This window comes from Amphiura filiformis, chromosome 3 (genome assembly GCF_039555335.1).
Source record: "Amphiura filiformis chromosome 3, Afil_fr2py, whole genome shotgun sequence".
Taxonomy (NCBI): Eukaryota; Metazoa; Echinodermata; class Ophiuroidea; order Amphilepidida; family Amphiuridae; genus Amphiura; species Amphiura filiformis.
The window spans coordinates 72,117,506-72,131,566 of NC_092630.1; the positions used below are offsets into that span (position 1 = coordinate 72,117,506).

At 38.5% G+C, this 14,061-nt stretch overlaps 1 protein-coding gene across 2 annotated transcripts in view; it reads right to left on the reverse strand.

Annotated features, from left to right (window-relative positions):
- Positions 1–14,061, reverse strand: part of LOC140149070 (uncharacterized) — a 72,161-nt gene that overhangs the window by 40,468 nt on the left and 17,632 nt on the right. For both annotated transcript variants that reach the window (XM_072171228.1, XM_072171227.1), the window contains exons 9-20: positions 13,478–13,603; positions 12,863–12,982; positions 12,617–12,739; positions 11,404–11,523; positions 10,855–10,980; positions 8,148–8,267; positions 7,808–7,930; positions 6,366–6,482; positions 5,252–5,371; positions 2,678–2,797; positions 2,153–2,272; positions 100–248 (exon numbers count right to left, since the gene is read on the reverse strand). In XM_072171228.1, coding sequence (XP_072027329.1) covers positions 100–248; positions 2,153–2,272; positions 2,678–2,797; positions 5,252–5,371; positions 6,366–6,482; positions 7,808–7,930; positions 8,148–8,267; positions 10,855–10,980; positions 11,404–11,523; positions 12,617–12,739; positions 12,863–12,982; positions 13,478–13,603 — 1,484 coding nt within the window. The remainder of the gene's footprint in view (positions 1–99; positions 249–2,152; positions 2,273–2,677; positions 2,798–5,251; positions 5,372–6,365; positions 6,483–7,807; positions 7,931–8,147; positions 8,268–10,854; positions 10,981–11,403; positions 11,524–12,616; positions 12,740–12,862; positions 12,983–13,477; positions 13,604–14,061) is intronic.

Below are 14,061 nucleotides of genomic sequence, written 5' to 3' on the forward strand. Positions count from 1 at the left end.
TTTATACCTCCACCGTCCCTACATAATTCCTGCTGTTCATGATAGTCAAGATACTCTGTACAACAATGAAAAATTTACTTATTAGTTTAAAGTACTGACCTTGTCAATGTATGCTCTAACAAAATTGATAGCTTCAACATACAAAGGGGGTTCGCCACTCCGAACACTTCGAGACACGTCAAGTACAAAGTAGACATCAAGTGAATCACCAGGAACTGGTTTCTTGTTTTCCAAAAGTCCGTCACCATCTATAAAGTAATGTTCAAGAATATAGCTTTTACGGAATTGATTCTCGAGTTCTTAGGTGTACTAATTTTTTCAAATGTTGTCCGTAACGCCACGAAGCAAATTTGTCATGATAGTAATCGTGGCACTTTTTCATATCCATTATGTAATTCATATTCAATTTCAGTCAGAAATATTGTTCACTCTGGTCTGATGTTTCTAGATGTATTTAGAATCGGCAACACTGGTTTCGATGATATCACAAAACTTGTCCAGTTTGTAAGCCCGCTCTTCCTTATTCGTGGTATCTTGGCCAGTGGTTTCTGATCCAGATTGATTCCTTTAGCCAGCGTGTTGTTTGGTCACATCTATATGACCTGAGCCTCCTCCTACCAAATTCCATTATTTGAATGGGTAACATGTTCTGCGAAGGCTTATGTATATATATCTGCAAGCGACGCAGACTTATGTATATCTGAAGCCGACGCCTTTACTTTTAACCTGGTGAAACTCTTAGCATTTACTTTCACACATTCTGATTTGCGTTCTTTTAGTCTTGTGACCCGCATCGGCAATGTATAAGTTTTAGGACAATTTTGACATGCCTTCTGTCAGATTTCGTCTCATAGGTGAATAGGGAGTTTCGTCAAGTTCCGCTTCTTCACGCTTGATGATCTCGAGAACACAGTCCACATAGTTGGTTTGCATTTAAGTGCGGCTGTTGCGATCCCTTCTGCTTAGTACCCTACCCACATCCATACCTTCCTTCTGCTGATCCCTTTGAGGTGAAGTAAGCGTAAAGGGTTGGTAAATAATATGAAGTAAATTTGGTAATAATCGCGGGTTTTTCGTAATCACATCAATTTTTGAACTAAAGTTTTTGTTTTCAAATAGGCTTTTAACTTTCATATCCCGAGCGTGGAGCACACGTTTTTTGCACCGTAAATACACACTGACCAAAGACAGAACACCCGATGGGAAATCAAAAGCTGATTGCCATGTATAAGTGCGCGACGCAAGGGGTGTCTGAGGGGTGATGTGCCCCCTCAGTCGTTGGTCAATGTTACAAAATGAGCGCCATATGAAGGCACTAGTACAATGAAAAACACATACCGTAGAATTCCGTCTAGAAGCATATGTGACGTATCATGTCAAAAGGAGACACTTTTGGGCAGGATCATAAATGGAGAAATAGTCAAAAATCTGCCCAGGGGTGATTTTTTCACAATTTGGGTTTATTGCAAATTTGTGATGTTATTAATGTTAAAAATAATTATTGTCTGATAGTTTCAGACCAGAATATAATTGGCATCTTGTATTTTTTAAGACATTTTTCAAGGTAATTGCTACTTCTCAACATTGTCAATAATATTTTTAAAGGCCGATATCTCAATTTCCAATTTTATAATACCATAACTTATAAACTCAATATCTTCGCTTATTTCATTGGGGGAAACAGCGTTGTGGACCAAAATATCTCTATATTTAAGATATGTAAAAACCTCAAAATTGATAACCTGCCCAAAAGTGTCTCCTTTTGACATGACACGTCACATATATGCCTCTAAACGAGGTTTTTTTTAACGAAAGATATGAAAGGCCAATACCCTTCTCAAAACATCGCAATAGATTGGTCTTACAAATATACATGTTTGTACAGCCGCCTTTATCAGTAATATAGTTGTTCAAACTCCAAATAACGTTTTTGTTGAGAGTGTCTGCCTCTTGTCTCTTGTGCCAAAAAACTCGTTTAGAGGCATATATATGCTTGTAGACGGAATTTTACGGTATATACTTATATGCCCACACAGACGTACGAACACCCCTACAAGCACCCACCCCCATAAACTCCTTTGCCCCACACCCTCCCCCCCCCCACACACACACACCGAACACACACAACACATTCCGCAATCACACTACTTACAAGATGTCTGACACATGGTTCCTGTTAACCCATTGGTACATGCACAGAAGAAAGCTTCGTTGTTGTTGATAGCTGAACATTGACCACCGTTAAGACACGGATTTGATAAACACGGGTTTGCTGAAATCAGTCACAATGGAAATTAGTAATTAAACACGACTCAAAATTCAAATACATTCATTATGCATACTGGTACAAGGCGGCCTCCCAAACGTAGATCAAATAAACAATACACAAATATGGACCCAAATTTATTCAGACGCATCCAATTCGCGGTCAACGGTTGGTTCCTTTTCCACAGTTTATCGCAATGTAACGAGAAAAAGATGGGTCTTACCATTTAACGCTGTGACATAAACTCTCGCTCCCATTTCAAATCGTCCTGAGTTTCCACACACCTACAATTGTGTACACGCACACCCCGACCACCCCAACACACTTCCAACTCACATAAAACACCCCCACGCGTAGAGTGCACCCACCCCTACACAAAAACACACACACACACAAACAATAATGACTTACGAGGTGTCTGACAGCGGTTTCCTTTATACCCATCAGTACATCTGCATGAGAAGTCCTGATTGTTATTTATAGCCGAACATTGACCACCATTAAGACACGGATCAGATAAACAAGGACTCGCTGAAATGTATAATAAAATATGATAAAAGTACACATCCCAGCTAACACACTACGTTTTCACGACATTCGCTGACGTTAAACTTAGGTTGTCGTTTACGTTGTAAATACGTAAATCTGTGAACTCGTATTCGTGTAGTGACAACGTTATTTTCGACGTTGATTTTTGGACGTTGATATAACATCATTATGACGTTGTTTCGACGTTGATGCAATGTTTGACCAGACCTGGTGACAACGTTTGAATAATACGTTCAGAAAACGTTACACAAATACGTATCTGAAAAATAGTTTAGATATTGACACCATGGAATGTAAATTCTTCCATTCCAAGGAGTTTGTGGTCTAGCCAAAATTTTCTCATCGTGTCGCCTTTAGGCGTGAAACTCAAAGTAACGACTTCTATTCCTGAAGTTCTTAACTTTAAATTTTTATACGCTCTCCTTTTTGCGATTGAGCATCATTGTTGCCGGATGTTAATATAATGTTTTTTAAGACATTAAAATAACGTTGTCTCGACGTCATGAACTGACCCAGATCCCGACCCAGATACAACGTCATCTACGGACGTCGTTAGTACGCAAATTTATGACGTTGTTTCGACGTATAAAGTACGTTATTACAACGCCGTGTAAATGTCATCGTCTGACCCCGATACAACGTAATCTACGGACGTCGTAATTACGTTAATTTGTGAACTAGTATTCGTGTTGTGATTTTCGGACGTTGATATAACGTCATAGTGACGTTGTTTTGACATTCACAACTTGACGTCGAAACAACGCCACAATGACGTTGCATTAACGTTCGGGAATAACGTTTTCACGACACGAATACGAGTTCACAGATTTACGTACTTACAACGTCCATATATTACGTTTGTACGACTTTATATAACTTTTAAACAACGTTGTAACAACGAAAAATTGTTAGCTGGGATATTGTCTATGATTATCGCAACATCCGTTTTTCGATGAATTGAATACTCAATCGGATAGATGTTCGATGTAACCAGATATAACTCGAATTACTGGTAAAACCAAATCATGCTTTATTCGTCCATAAACTTCTGGTGCCTATTTCTATTTGCCGTTATGTATTCTTCTCCCGTGCGTTATATTTATATCCGAACTAGCCTTCCTAGGACATATTATATCTCATGTCTATTTGGTTAGTCCCGCAGTTGGTCGGACGGACTTTGTCATGAAATGATTACTGACTTCCCATCCAGCGAGCCATTTACTCAGATGGCTGGGAAACCGACCTCAATGTGCCGGATCTAGCCGTTGCCATTTGCGCAGAAAGTCTTTCTGCTGAGGGTCAAACAAAGCCAAAGCTGTTACGCTAATGCGAATATTATGCGATATGTCATCCATCATGTCCATAGTGGACTATGGGAATACGCCTTTCCCGAAAACTAGGAGATCTGGATGTATTGACCAACATGATAACATCGGTGATGTACCGTCCTTTCCCTGGAAGACACCTTTAGACTACCTAGGGTACTTAGCTAGCTGCCAAGGAACTCATCATCTGTGCAACTTTCTCCGATCACCATTATACACAACCCGTATAAACTGCTTGGCGGTAATACTAAAGCTATTTTGGTATGGGACCGAAAGCTAAGAGGACCATGCGAAAGCAGACGACTTTTTTGCTTTTATTTACGCCATTTCTACGCCGTTATTTTGATACGCTGCCATTAGATTTTTTTATGTCGAGCATATCTAGGCATTAACAGCTGAAATCTTGGAGATATCGATGATGAAACTTCGGCCAGGCGCAAGTGACCTGGTGAAGGGGGTCGCCGTAGAAAGCTGATCGGGGTATTTTTTACAGGACAGGCAAGTGTAGTCGACAATCGGGCTTTAGCCTGATTGGAAACGACTATAACGAGGTCTTTTATCATGGATCATGTGCCCCGCCAATACCATATGAACCACGAGGAGAGCGGGGAATTGTACCCGGGACCTCTCGCACCAAAGGCAAAGACCTGCCCTCCCTTGTCAGTTATAATCCTTCTGTCCTCTGATCTTAATTAATAACAAATGACCTTGGTATATTTTATGTTAAATCGATAGGACCTGTTTGAATGTTTAAATTGCACAAAACCTTTATATTTCGTGGACGTTCTAATACTTTAACCAAAAAAAAATGAACGTTTATCCTACAAACTCATGCGAGTAGGCGAGTAGGTTTGCGGCGTAGATTTTGTGGAACAAAATTGACATATGAAAAGAAAGACTGACTGCCAAAGTCGAGTTTTGAGTCAAGTAAATGGAGTCCCGAGTCCTAGACTTCCAGGTATTTGGTATTGGAGACTCAGTCGAGTCTCGAGTCCTTTTAAGGACATTAAAATGTCGAGCCCGAGTCGAATCAATTCATTCGAGTCAAGTCATTATAATCTGTCCCGCACTTCACATACACAGCCCGCACACAAAACAAAAACCAACTTACGAAGTGTCTGACATCGGTTTCCTGTGTACCCATTATCACATCTGCAAGAGAAAGCTTGGTTGTTGTTGATATCTATACAACGTCCACCATTAAGGCATGGCACTGACAAACATGGACTTGCTGAAATGAGTCATGCACACTAGAAATGAATAATCAATAAGGCCAAGTAAAAAATAAAACATGTTTCACGTCCGGGTTTTCGAAAAAAAGGAGGAAGAGGGGGCTTTTTATTTTCTATTTTTTATCGCAAAATTGCTGTAAATAAGCTTAAATACCCATACTTAGAGCTGTTTTAGTGTATACAATAATGCCGGGAAAAAGGAGGCGGCCCTTTTTTATTTGTTGTTCTGAGAGTTGCACCCCTCTAATGATCACAAAACCTTCCTAAAATGTTTCTTGTATCTTAACTAGGCTATAGAAAGCATCACAACTTCCTAGACATATTTTTTGAAAAGTTATAACTGAATTTCAAAAATAAAAATATATTTGAGGAAACCTCAAAAAAGGAAGCGGGAGGGGACGTGAAACATGTTTATTTTTTATTTGGCCTAATGTATCTACCCCATCTCACACTGAGCATAGACAAATAAGCAAAGCCATTCACTCCAACAAACACCAACCCACCCCTACTTACACCAGGATTCTTGTGGTCCAGCATTATGTGAATAGGCAAGTGGATCTTTCACCATTCTTGTGGGGTACAAAAAACGTAACACCAATAGTTTGTGGGGGACGTTTTTAAACACTCACCCACCTTACAACCCCCCCCCCCCCCCCCCCACCCTTCCCCCCATGAAGTACCTCTAAAATAGCATTTCTGCACGTTTCAGACCTTATGGGTCATAAGCTATTTTTTCTTTGTGGGAACCATGATTTATACCCAAGAAATTGTACCCCACAAAACATCTCCTCCCACACACACCCTACCCAGTGCGCTGCCCCGATTGTTAGGCCTTTTTGTACTTTTAGACCATTTTTGACCATTTTCGTCCATGTTTGACCCCCCCTTAAGATTTGTCTTGCACCCTCCTGAAAAAGCGCTGGTTACGCCACTGACCATAACTCTCTCAATTCACATACACATTCGTGCGATCCAAATATTAAAGTAACTTACGAGGTGTCTCACACCGGTTACCAGCATACCCAGAGGAACATATGCAGGAGAATGCTTCGTTGTCTCCTAAGACTAAACATCTGCCACCATTGAGACATGGCGCTGATAAACATGGATCTGATGAAATTACATGTGTATAGAGAAATTATTGACTTCGTAAAACATATATTTTTTGCCCAGCGCCCGTGCTACGAGAAATAAGCGGGTCCGTGGTAGACCGGGGTCTGACGATCAGGCCTGGGTCTCTCACTGACCCGCAAATTTGTTGTAGCATGAAATCTGCGGGACTACGTGGAATTATTGCCTAGCTTTGAATATCGAATATCGAACCATATCATGTACCAGATCGTTGTTGATATTAGACCTATGTTGATAAAAGTTGCAAACCATCAGCAGGTTCAATGTTTGCCTTGTTTTGATCTCCAAAAGGATATGTTGACATAGTTATTTGGTGACAAAAACTGATTGGGTTTGAGGTTGCCAAATAAATATTGTATGCCTGAGGTATAATAGTTAATTCAATGACCGTATCCATACTACAGGCATATGATCTTCAGACCGATGACAGGACATACGTCTTATGTCAACATTAGTGTATTGTCTTGGTGTGAAAATATTTAGCTCGCAGGGAGCTTTCAGTGCTTTTGAAACTTATTAACATAATTTGACACCCTTAACATAAACAAAAACAAAATATAATGTTTTATTAGGCTGCGTACAACCTTACTCTACGCAACGCAAAAATCCGTTTTCCGAAATAATGTAAGCCGTAGAAGTTACCAATTCGCCAAACTCAGTAATTTAGTATAGATTATAAATAGCCTGACATCGCCGTGATTACATTATATAGAATACACACTTCTACGCTGGTCAACGAAAAAAGTTCACTCACAAATCACTACATACATTCGCGACTCAAAAGTTATGTATACACTCCGCCTTCACCACACCACCAACACCACACTCACAAATGAAAATGTTTTCAATAATATGAAACAAAGCAGTTATATAAACAGAGTTAGCTGAAGAAGACCTAGATGCTCATTTGCAAAATGTCATCCGGCAAATCATGCATGTCACTGCATGTCTCATTTTTATTAAAGGCTAAGGTATTTACAAATGTATTTATTTACTACGTATTTACAAATGTATTTATTTACTACGTATTTACAAATGTATTTATTTACTACGTAGTCCTGGCGGGTTGGCGGAAAGATCCCGTTTGAACATTTTGGGAGAAATGCATTCTTTTGATGATTTTGACTAAAAAAGTCAATGAACTAAAAAATTTTTTAGATATTTGAAATCAAAAGTATACCAATGTATATTGATATTTATGTGTATATGAAAAAGACAATCATGGCAACTTGAAAATCAAATGTCAGCATAAAATGAAAGTTTAGGGCATTTTGCCATTTTGATCATGAAATATTTGTACTTACCATCTGAAACATCAATATTAACATGTGAAACATCAACATTTAAGTGTTCGTTCAAATTGAGGCCTGTGTTTGCAACTGAAAGAAATACCCCACTTCCGAACGAATTCCACCAACTGCCACCATCTGAAATTGTGGGAAATGCTTTGTTATTTTTTTAAGAATCCAAAATATAACCAGGTAGCTGGTATACTCGTTCGTTACGCAAAATGGTCAAATCAAATCAAGATAAATACATAGAATTTGCAAGCTCTAAACACCGAATTCAAGCATTCTGCTGTTTATAAGCAACCGAGTACCTATTTTTGTTAGCTACTTTATGATAAGCTTTAAACTGACTTACCGGATGTCTGACACGTGTTTCCTTTATACCCATCAGTACATCTGCATGAGAAGTCCTGGTAGTTGTTGATAGCTGAACATTGGCCACCATTAAAACACGGATCAGGAAAACATGGATTTCCTGAAAAATATAGCAATGCGGATGACGTTATGGGGATACTATAGTTGTGATGGGCGCTCGTGAATTAGACGCATCAATATCTCAGTACGCGTGCATTATTTTGGACACTTTTACTCCCAACAAGTGATACACATTTATTAACCTACAATTAACCTCCACTTGGAGCATCAGGTTTTGTACCCAAATATATTGGGATTAAAGGCAGTATTACGTAAATAAAAAATGACAGTATGACAAAAGTGAATGTCTGTGCTTAAGGGGGGTACTACACCCATTGATTTTTTTTTGCATTTTTTTGCATTTTGTGAAGAAATTACAAAAAAAAATTGGACAAAGTGCCATGCAAAATGAAGGGGCAAATCTTCTCGTTTTATTGGTGGTATCGGTATCAATGTAGCTTACATGCTTTTACAGATAGAAGCCAAAAGGAGGTACATCACTGATGATTTAAATTCACTTCATTTTGGAAAGCTTACTATCAACGGATTTCGTTAAAATTTTGGATATGTGTTGCTAACACATTAGGGAAATAAAGTTGATATGTAAAATGGGAATAAGTGGTTCCTGATTTCTTTTATGACTTCATGAACTTGGTGCTCCACAACTATCAAAAAGGAACTGGTTAAAATGCTTCTATTTTCAATGTTGAGCTATATTTTGTATTTTTAACTTGCGACATTATTGCACTGAAACTTAATTAAGCCATATAGGTAACAGGTTACAACAACCATACTACAGCAATGATGAAAAAAATTGTATTTCTTGTCACCTATACAACCATATTGGGTAGTTTTCCGTAAGCTTAACTTTTGTGATTTTGGTAACTATTTTATATTTATTTGTGAAATCCGTCTCAACTAGGCATTCTAAATTGTACTCACCATTTACATCCCAAGGTATATTAGTATATCCACCATTCACTTCAGTTAAAGACAGAATATCAAAATTATGCCTCATATGATATCACAGACTCTCACATGTGTATTCAAAATTGATGCTTAAATTTGACCTGAACCAATTGACCTATAACCTGACATACGGTGACCTAATAGCCTTTTCTTCTCCTAACAACTAATGACTATGCATCCATTGTATAAGTGTTTATTTAATTTATTCAGTGTTATATCATGGTAGGTATTTTGCATGCACCACTATAGATTTTCTATAGAGAGTATAACAAAGGATTTAATGTATTCTATTCATGTACTCTACTTGAACATTTTGTAAAGAATAAATTATGGTTTGTTATGAAACACAGATCTGAGTTACTAGGTTACAGTAAACAAAAAATATATAGGGCTAAAAATGACTTACTAAAATGGTTGAAAGTCACTTTATATGTAGATATATTTTATAAGTTCAGGACATGAGGTGATAAACATATATATGTACTTTATAAATTTGCAAGAAAAAAAGGAAGAGGGGTACTGATGAAAATCGGGGTATTATATCGCCTTAAGATCAAAAGCTGGATGTGCGTAAGTTAATTAAACCCATACATTGTATACAAGTACACACCACACAGTGTCATCGCCCCGATATCTTCATGGCAGAAATCACCATGGTAGGTTGAATCCACAGCCACGCATGGACATTTTTTCTGACCTGTTTAATAGTTTTGAGACGCATAATGGGCCAAGGGACATCCGACTAAGGCTATTGACAATAGCCTGGTGACTGACCTCTGTGTGTGTGAGTGAGCATGGTATACGCCACGAGGTAATCTGCTTTTAGACTGCCTCCACGAGTGGCCTACGCTGCGCTATAGTTAGGCACATATAAAATCAGAATTTTTGTCAGTTTTTGACCTTAATACGCACGGTTCTTTCTCAATACGCAAGCTAACGATTTTCATATCCTTTCAACACATATATTCAAGTGCAAGCAAAAAAATATGGCTTCTTTAGAATAAAAAAATTACGGGAGATATTCATCATTTTCTACCCCGGTATCCAAAGATTTATCGTCTGAATATCAAATCGTGCATAGCACATTCACGTGTATCGATCCCGGGTATTGATTTTAGTGTCTCTGATGTACAGTGTAATTATTAACCAGGCGATGTCGGTGTGCCCCAACTGAGTCAAATGAAAAGTAAAATACTCACTCACTCCACACACGTCCTCTTCCTACACAATTGCCAAATAATTATTATACTGTATTGGGCCACATAAAATTTAAGATTCGTTTCACATCCCCGCCCTTTTGGAAAAGTGAGGAGGAGAAGGTTTTTTGTTTGTTTGTTTGTCTGTTTTTTTGTTTTTTGATAGATTTACAAAATACAGTCGTTTTCATGTAAAATTGGCATTGCTATTAGTTTTCAGCATCTGATTGGAAAAAGATGAGGCGCTTCTTTTGTTTAAGATTAAGAGGTGTTATACCCCGCACTCCCGCAGTGTTAAACAAAAACACTTGCAAGTGATTCGTATTGACTAATGAACTTGTTCATCAGCATTATCGTTTTACTAAAGTATTCAAAATCTAACATGAAAATTGACAAATAAAAAGCAAATATGGACTGATCCCAGAAAGTAATTTCTTAAGCAAACACAATAAAAACGGAATAATCGGAATTCTATTAACTTACGAACAATCTGACATCTTGTGCCCTCATACTGACTGTAACATCGGCAGAAGAAATCTATGATGTTGTTGGAGTTGAAAGCTAAACAGGTGCCTCCATTAAGACATGGCGATGATACGCATGGATTAGCTTAAATTTACATGACAAATTGACGATAAAAAGAACACACATATAGTTTCATACTATGAATAACATAACACACATATAGTATAATTAATTTCACTGTACGTTTTGAGATTTACGCACTTTTTACACCAATTTTTCAAATGGGTTAATGTACCAACCTAATCAATCAGGACTATGTGTGGGAGTTGTTTGTGTATTTGGTGTTTTTGTGTGGGGTTGTTTTGTTTGCTTTGAGGCTTTTTTATGTAACATTTTAATATGTTTGAGTTTTGCAGGAACGGATCATATTTTTTGCTAGCTGACCAAGAATTTTGAAGTTTTTTGCAGCCCATCATTTGCACCTACGTTTAGACTGGGACGTGCAAACGTACCCCACTTTTATTTAAAAAAGCACTAATATTATTTGAACGGGACAAAATGACTTACGAGGAGTTTGACATAATGTTCCTGTATATCCATTGTAACATCTGCACAAGAATATTTGGTTGCGGTTGATAGCTGCACATCTGCCACCATTACGACACGGATTTGATAGACATGGACTTGCTGAAATTAGTCGTGTATAATGGAGGAATGATTAGCGATGACAATAAAAAAAACAGACGCAAAAGTCTGATGATAAGCACGAACACTCCAAAACCTCCAAACTCCCACGCATACTCCCATACAAACCCTCGCCCCACATACACGCCTATTAACAATTAACAATCACACTCCCGTTGCACCAGGATTAGTGTGGGGCATCAATTTAGTCTGTGGGGGTTTCTTTCTTGAGTCCTATGTAAGTCCTATTCCACCAATAGCTATGCAGTGCTAGGCGCACAGTTCCCCCATTGGGTATGGTAAGTGTGCTTATCTTCAAACTAGTCCAACCCTAAAACGTTAATTTCTCACGTTTCGTGCCCTTAAAAGCTCTTTTAAAGGCCTGAAACGTGGTATGGGAAATGACATCTTGATCTTTACTTAACGAAGAAATTGTAACCCACAGTTTAAAGCTGAAACTTACCCAGCTCCCAAAGAGAATACTGCAGCAACCCATCACCTCCAACACATCACATATCCCCTACCCCTTAATACATGGACACATCCGTTCATTGAAGTTAAATACACGTACGATGAACAGTATGCTTCGACTATATTTATAAATACGTATTTATAAATACGCACGTGACCAACCCCGCACTGCCATAACAGTAAGTCTCGAAGTGACCTTCTACATAGCGGTAGCCTTCTTGTACATTTGAATGCAAAGGCGGTAAACAACACGAGACTACTGTGCAGCACAGTTGTCTATTTTGTTCAACTTTGTATTGTTCAACAACTATATTGTAAACGTTTTTGTCGATAAATATTTTTGTACAAATATTTTGACAAATACTTTGTTTGTTGTTTTTGACATGTTACAAATTTGGAATTTCCCATGTGTAATAATTTTGCTATTCAATTAATACTTAAATTTGACATGTTTGATGATATTTATCTGAAGAGTTCCTTTCCTTTTCAATGGTGTGAGGATTTGCTCACGCTTGCCGGTCTTGGTATGTCTTGCCCATGGGTCACGTGCGTATTTATAATATAGTCGAAGAATAGTTCTTCGATCATCCAGATGATCTATGGTCTAAGGTACTACATGACTTACGAGGGGTCTGGCATCTGTTACCGGTATATCCATGGGAGCATCTGCAGGAGAAAGCCTGGTTGTTGTTGTTGATGGTCGAACATCGGCCACCATTACGACACGGCTCTGATAAACACGGGCTTGCTGAATTAAATCACATGGGGGAAATTATCACTGACACAAAATCATTCCTCTACAGATGAACACATCAGGGACAATTACAACGTACAAATTCATACGATCCAAGTGAATAATTTAATGACTTACGAGGTGTCTGACACAGGTTTCCTGTATACCCATTAGTACATCTGCACAAGAATGCTTGATTGCTGTCAATATCTGAACATCGACCACCATTTTGACACGGCGTTGATAAACATGGACTAGCTGAAATAAGTCATAATAATTATTTGGTGAAATAAGCGATGATGAACACTGTCAATAACGAGCCCAAAGGATATAGTAAGGCATTAATTACCCCCGTTAGACCACCACACATTAACAAGCAAACCCACATAAAGATTCTCAGAAACACCCTAAAAATGCACACACCCCACACATCCTACCCTACGCAATCCGCCGTAAAAATACATGAACGTAATTACGCACACACCCACAAGCAAAATCACACAAACATTCTCAGAAGCACCCCACCCATAACACTTACAAAGCTCTACAAATACACACCCACACAACCCTCATCACACGCACACCCCCACCCCTACAGGAAAAGCCACACACTCACTAGTAACTCACATTCGCAGAAGCACCCCCATCCACAACGTCAACAATTAACACAAACCCTACACACACCAGCAGCCACTCCACAATACAAATGCACCCTTTATCGACACACACACGATGAAAATTGACTTGACCTACGAGGCGTTTGACAAAAGTTTCCCGTGTACCCATTAGTACATCTGCAGGAGAACGTCTGGTTGTTGTTGATAGCTGAGCATTGCCCTCCATTAAGACACGGCCCTGATAGACATGGGCTCCTGATCTCTGAAATAGATGGTATGTTGCAGATATAAGCGATGACAAAGAAAGTAGCAGGTTATATAAACATCTACCAAAAAGTAATTACCCCCTTTATTACGAGACAAAAACTGAAATAACAAAAACGAACCCAGGTTAAGGGTATGGGGTATGAACGTTTGGACAGTACCGTAAAACCCCGTCTACAAGCATATATAGTGTTTTTTATAAAACCTTAATTAATTCGAAGCAAGCGTTAATATACCAATACAATAGATCGGTCTTAAAATAGTACTTGTTTCTATATGCTTGGATTCGTAATTTATTTGCTCAAACTCCATAATGGCGAGTGGATTAATGTAGCTTGCATCAGAAGCACACTATATGCTTGTAGACGGGGTTTTACGGTATTTATTGTGGGACATTAGAGCACATCAGACATATCGAATTGCATTCTGAATACGTAGAATGTCCTTCTGGTATCA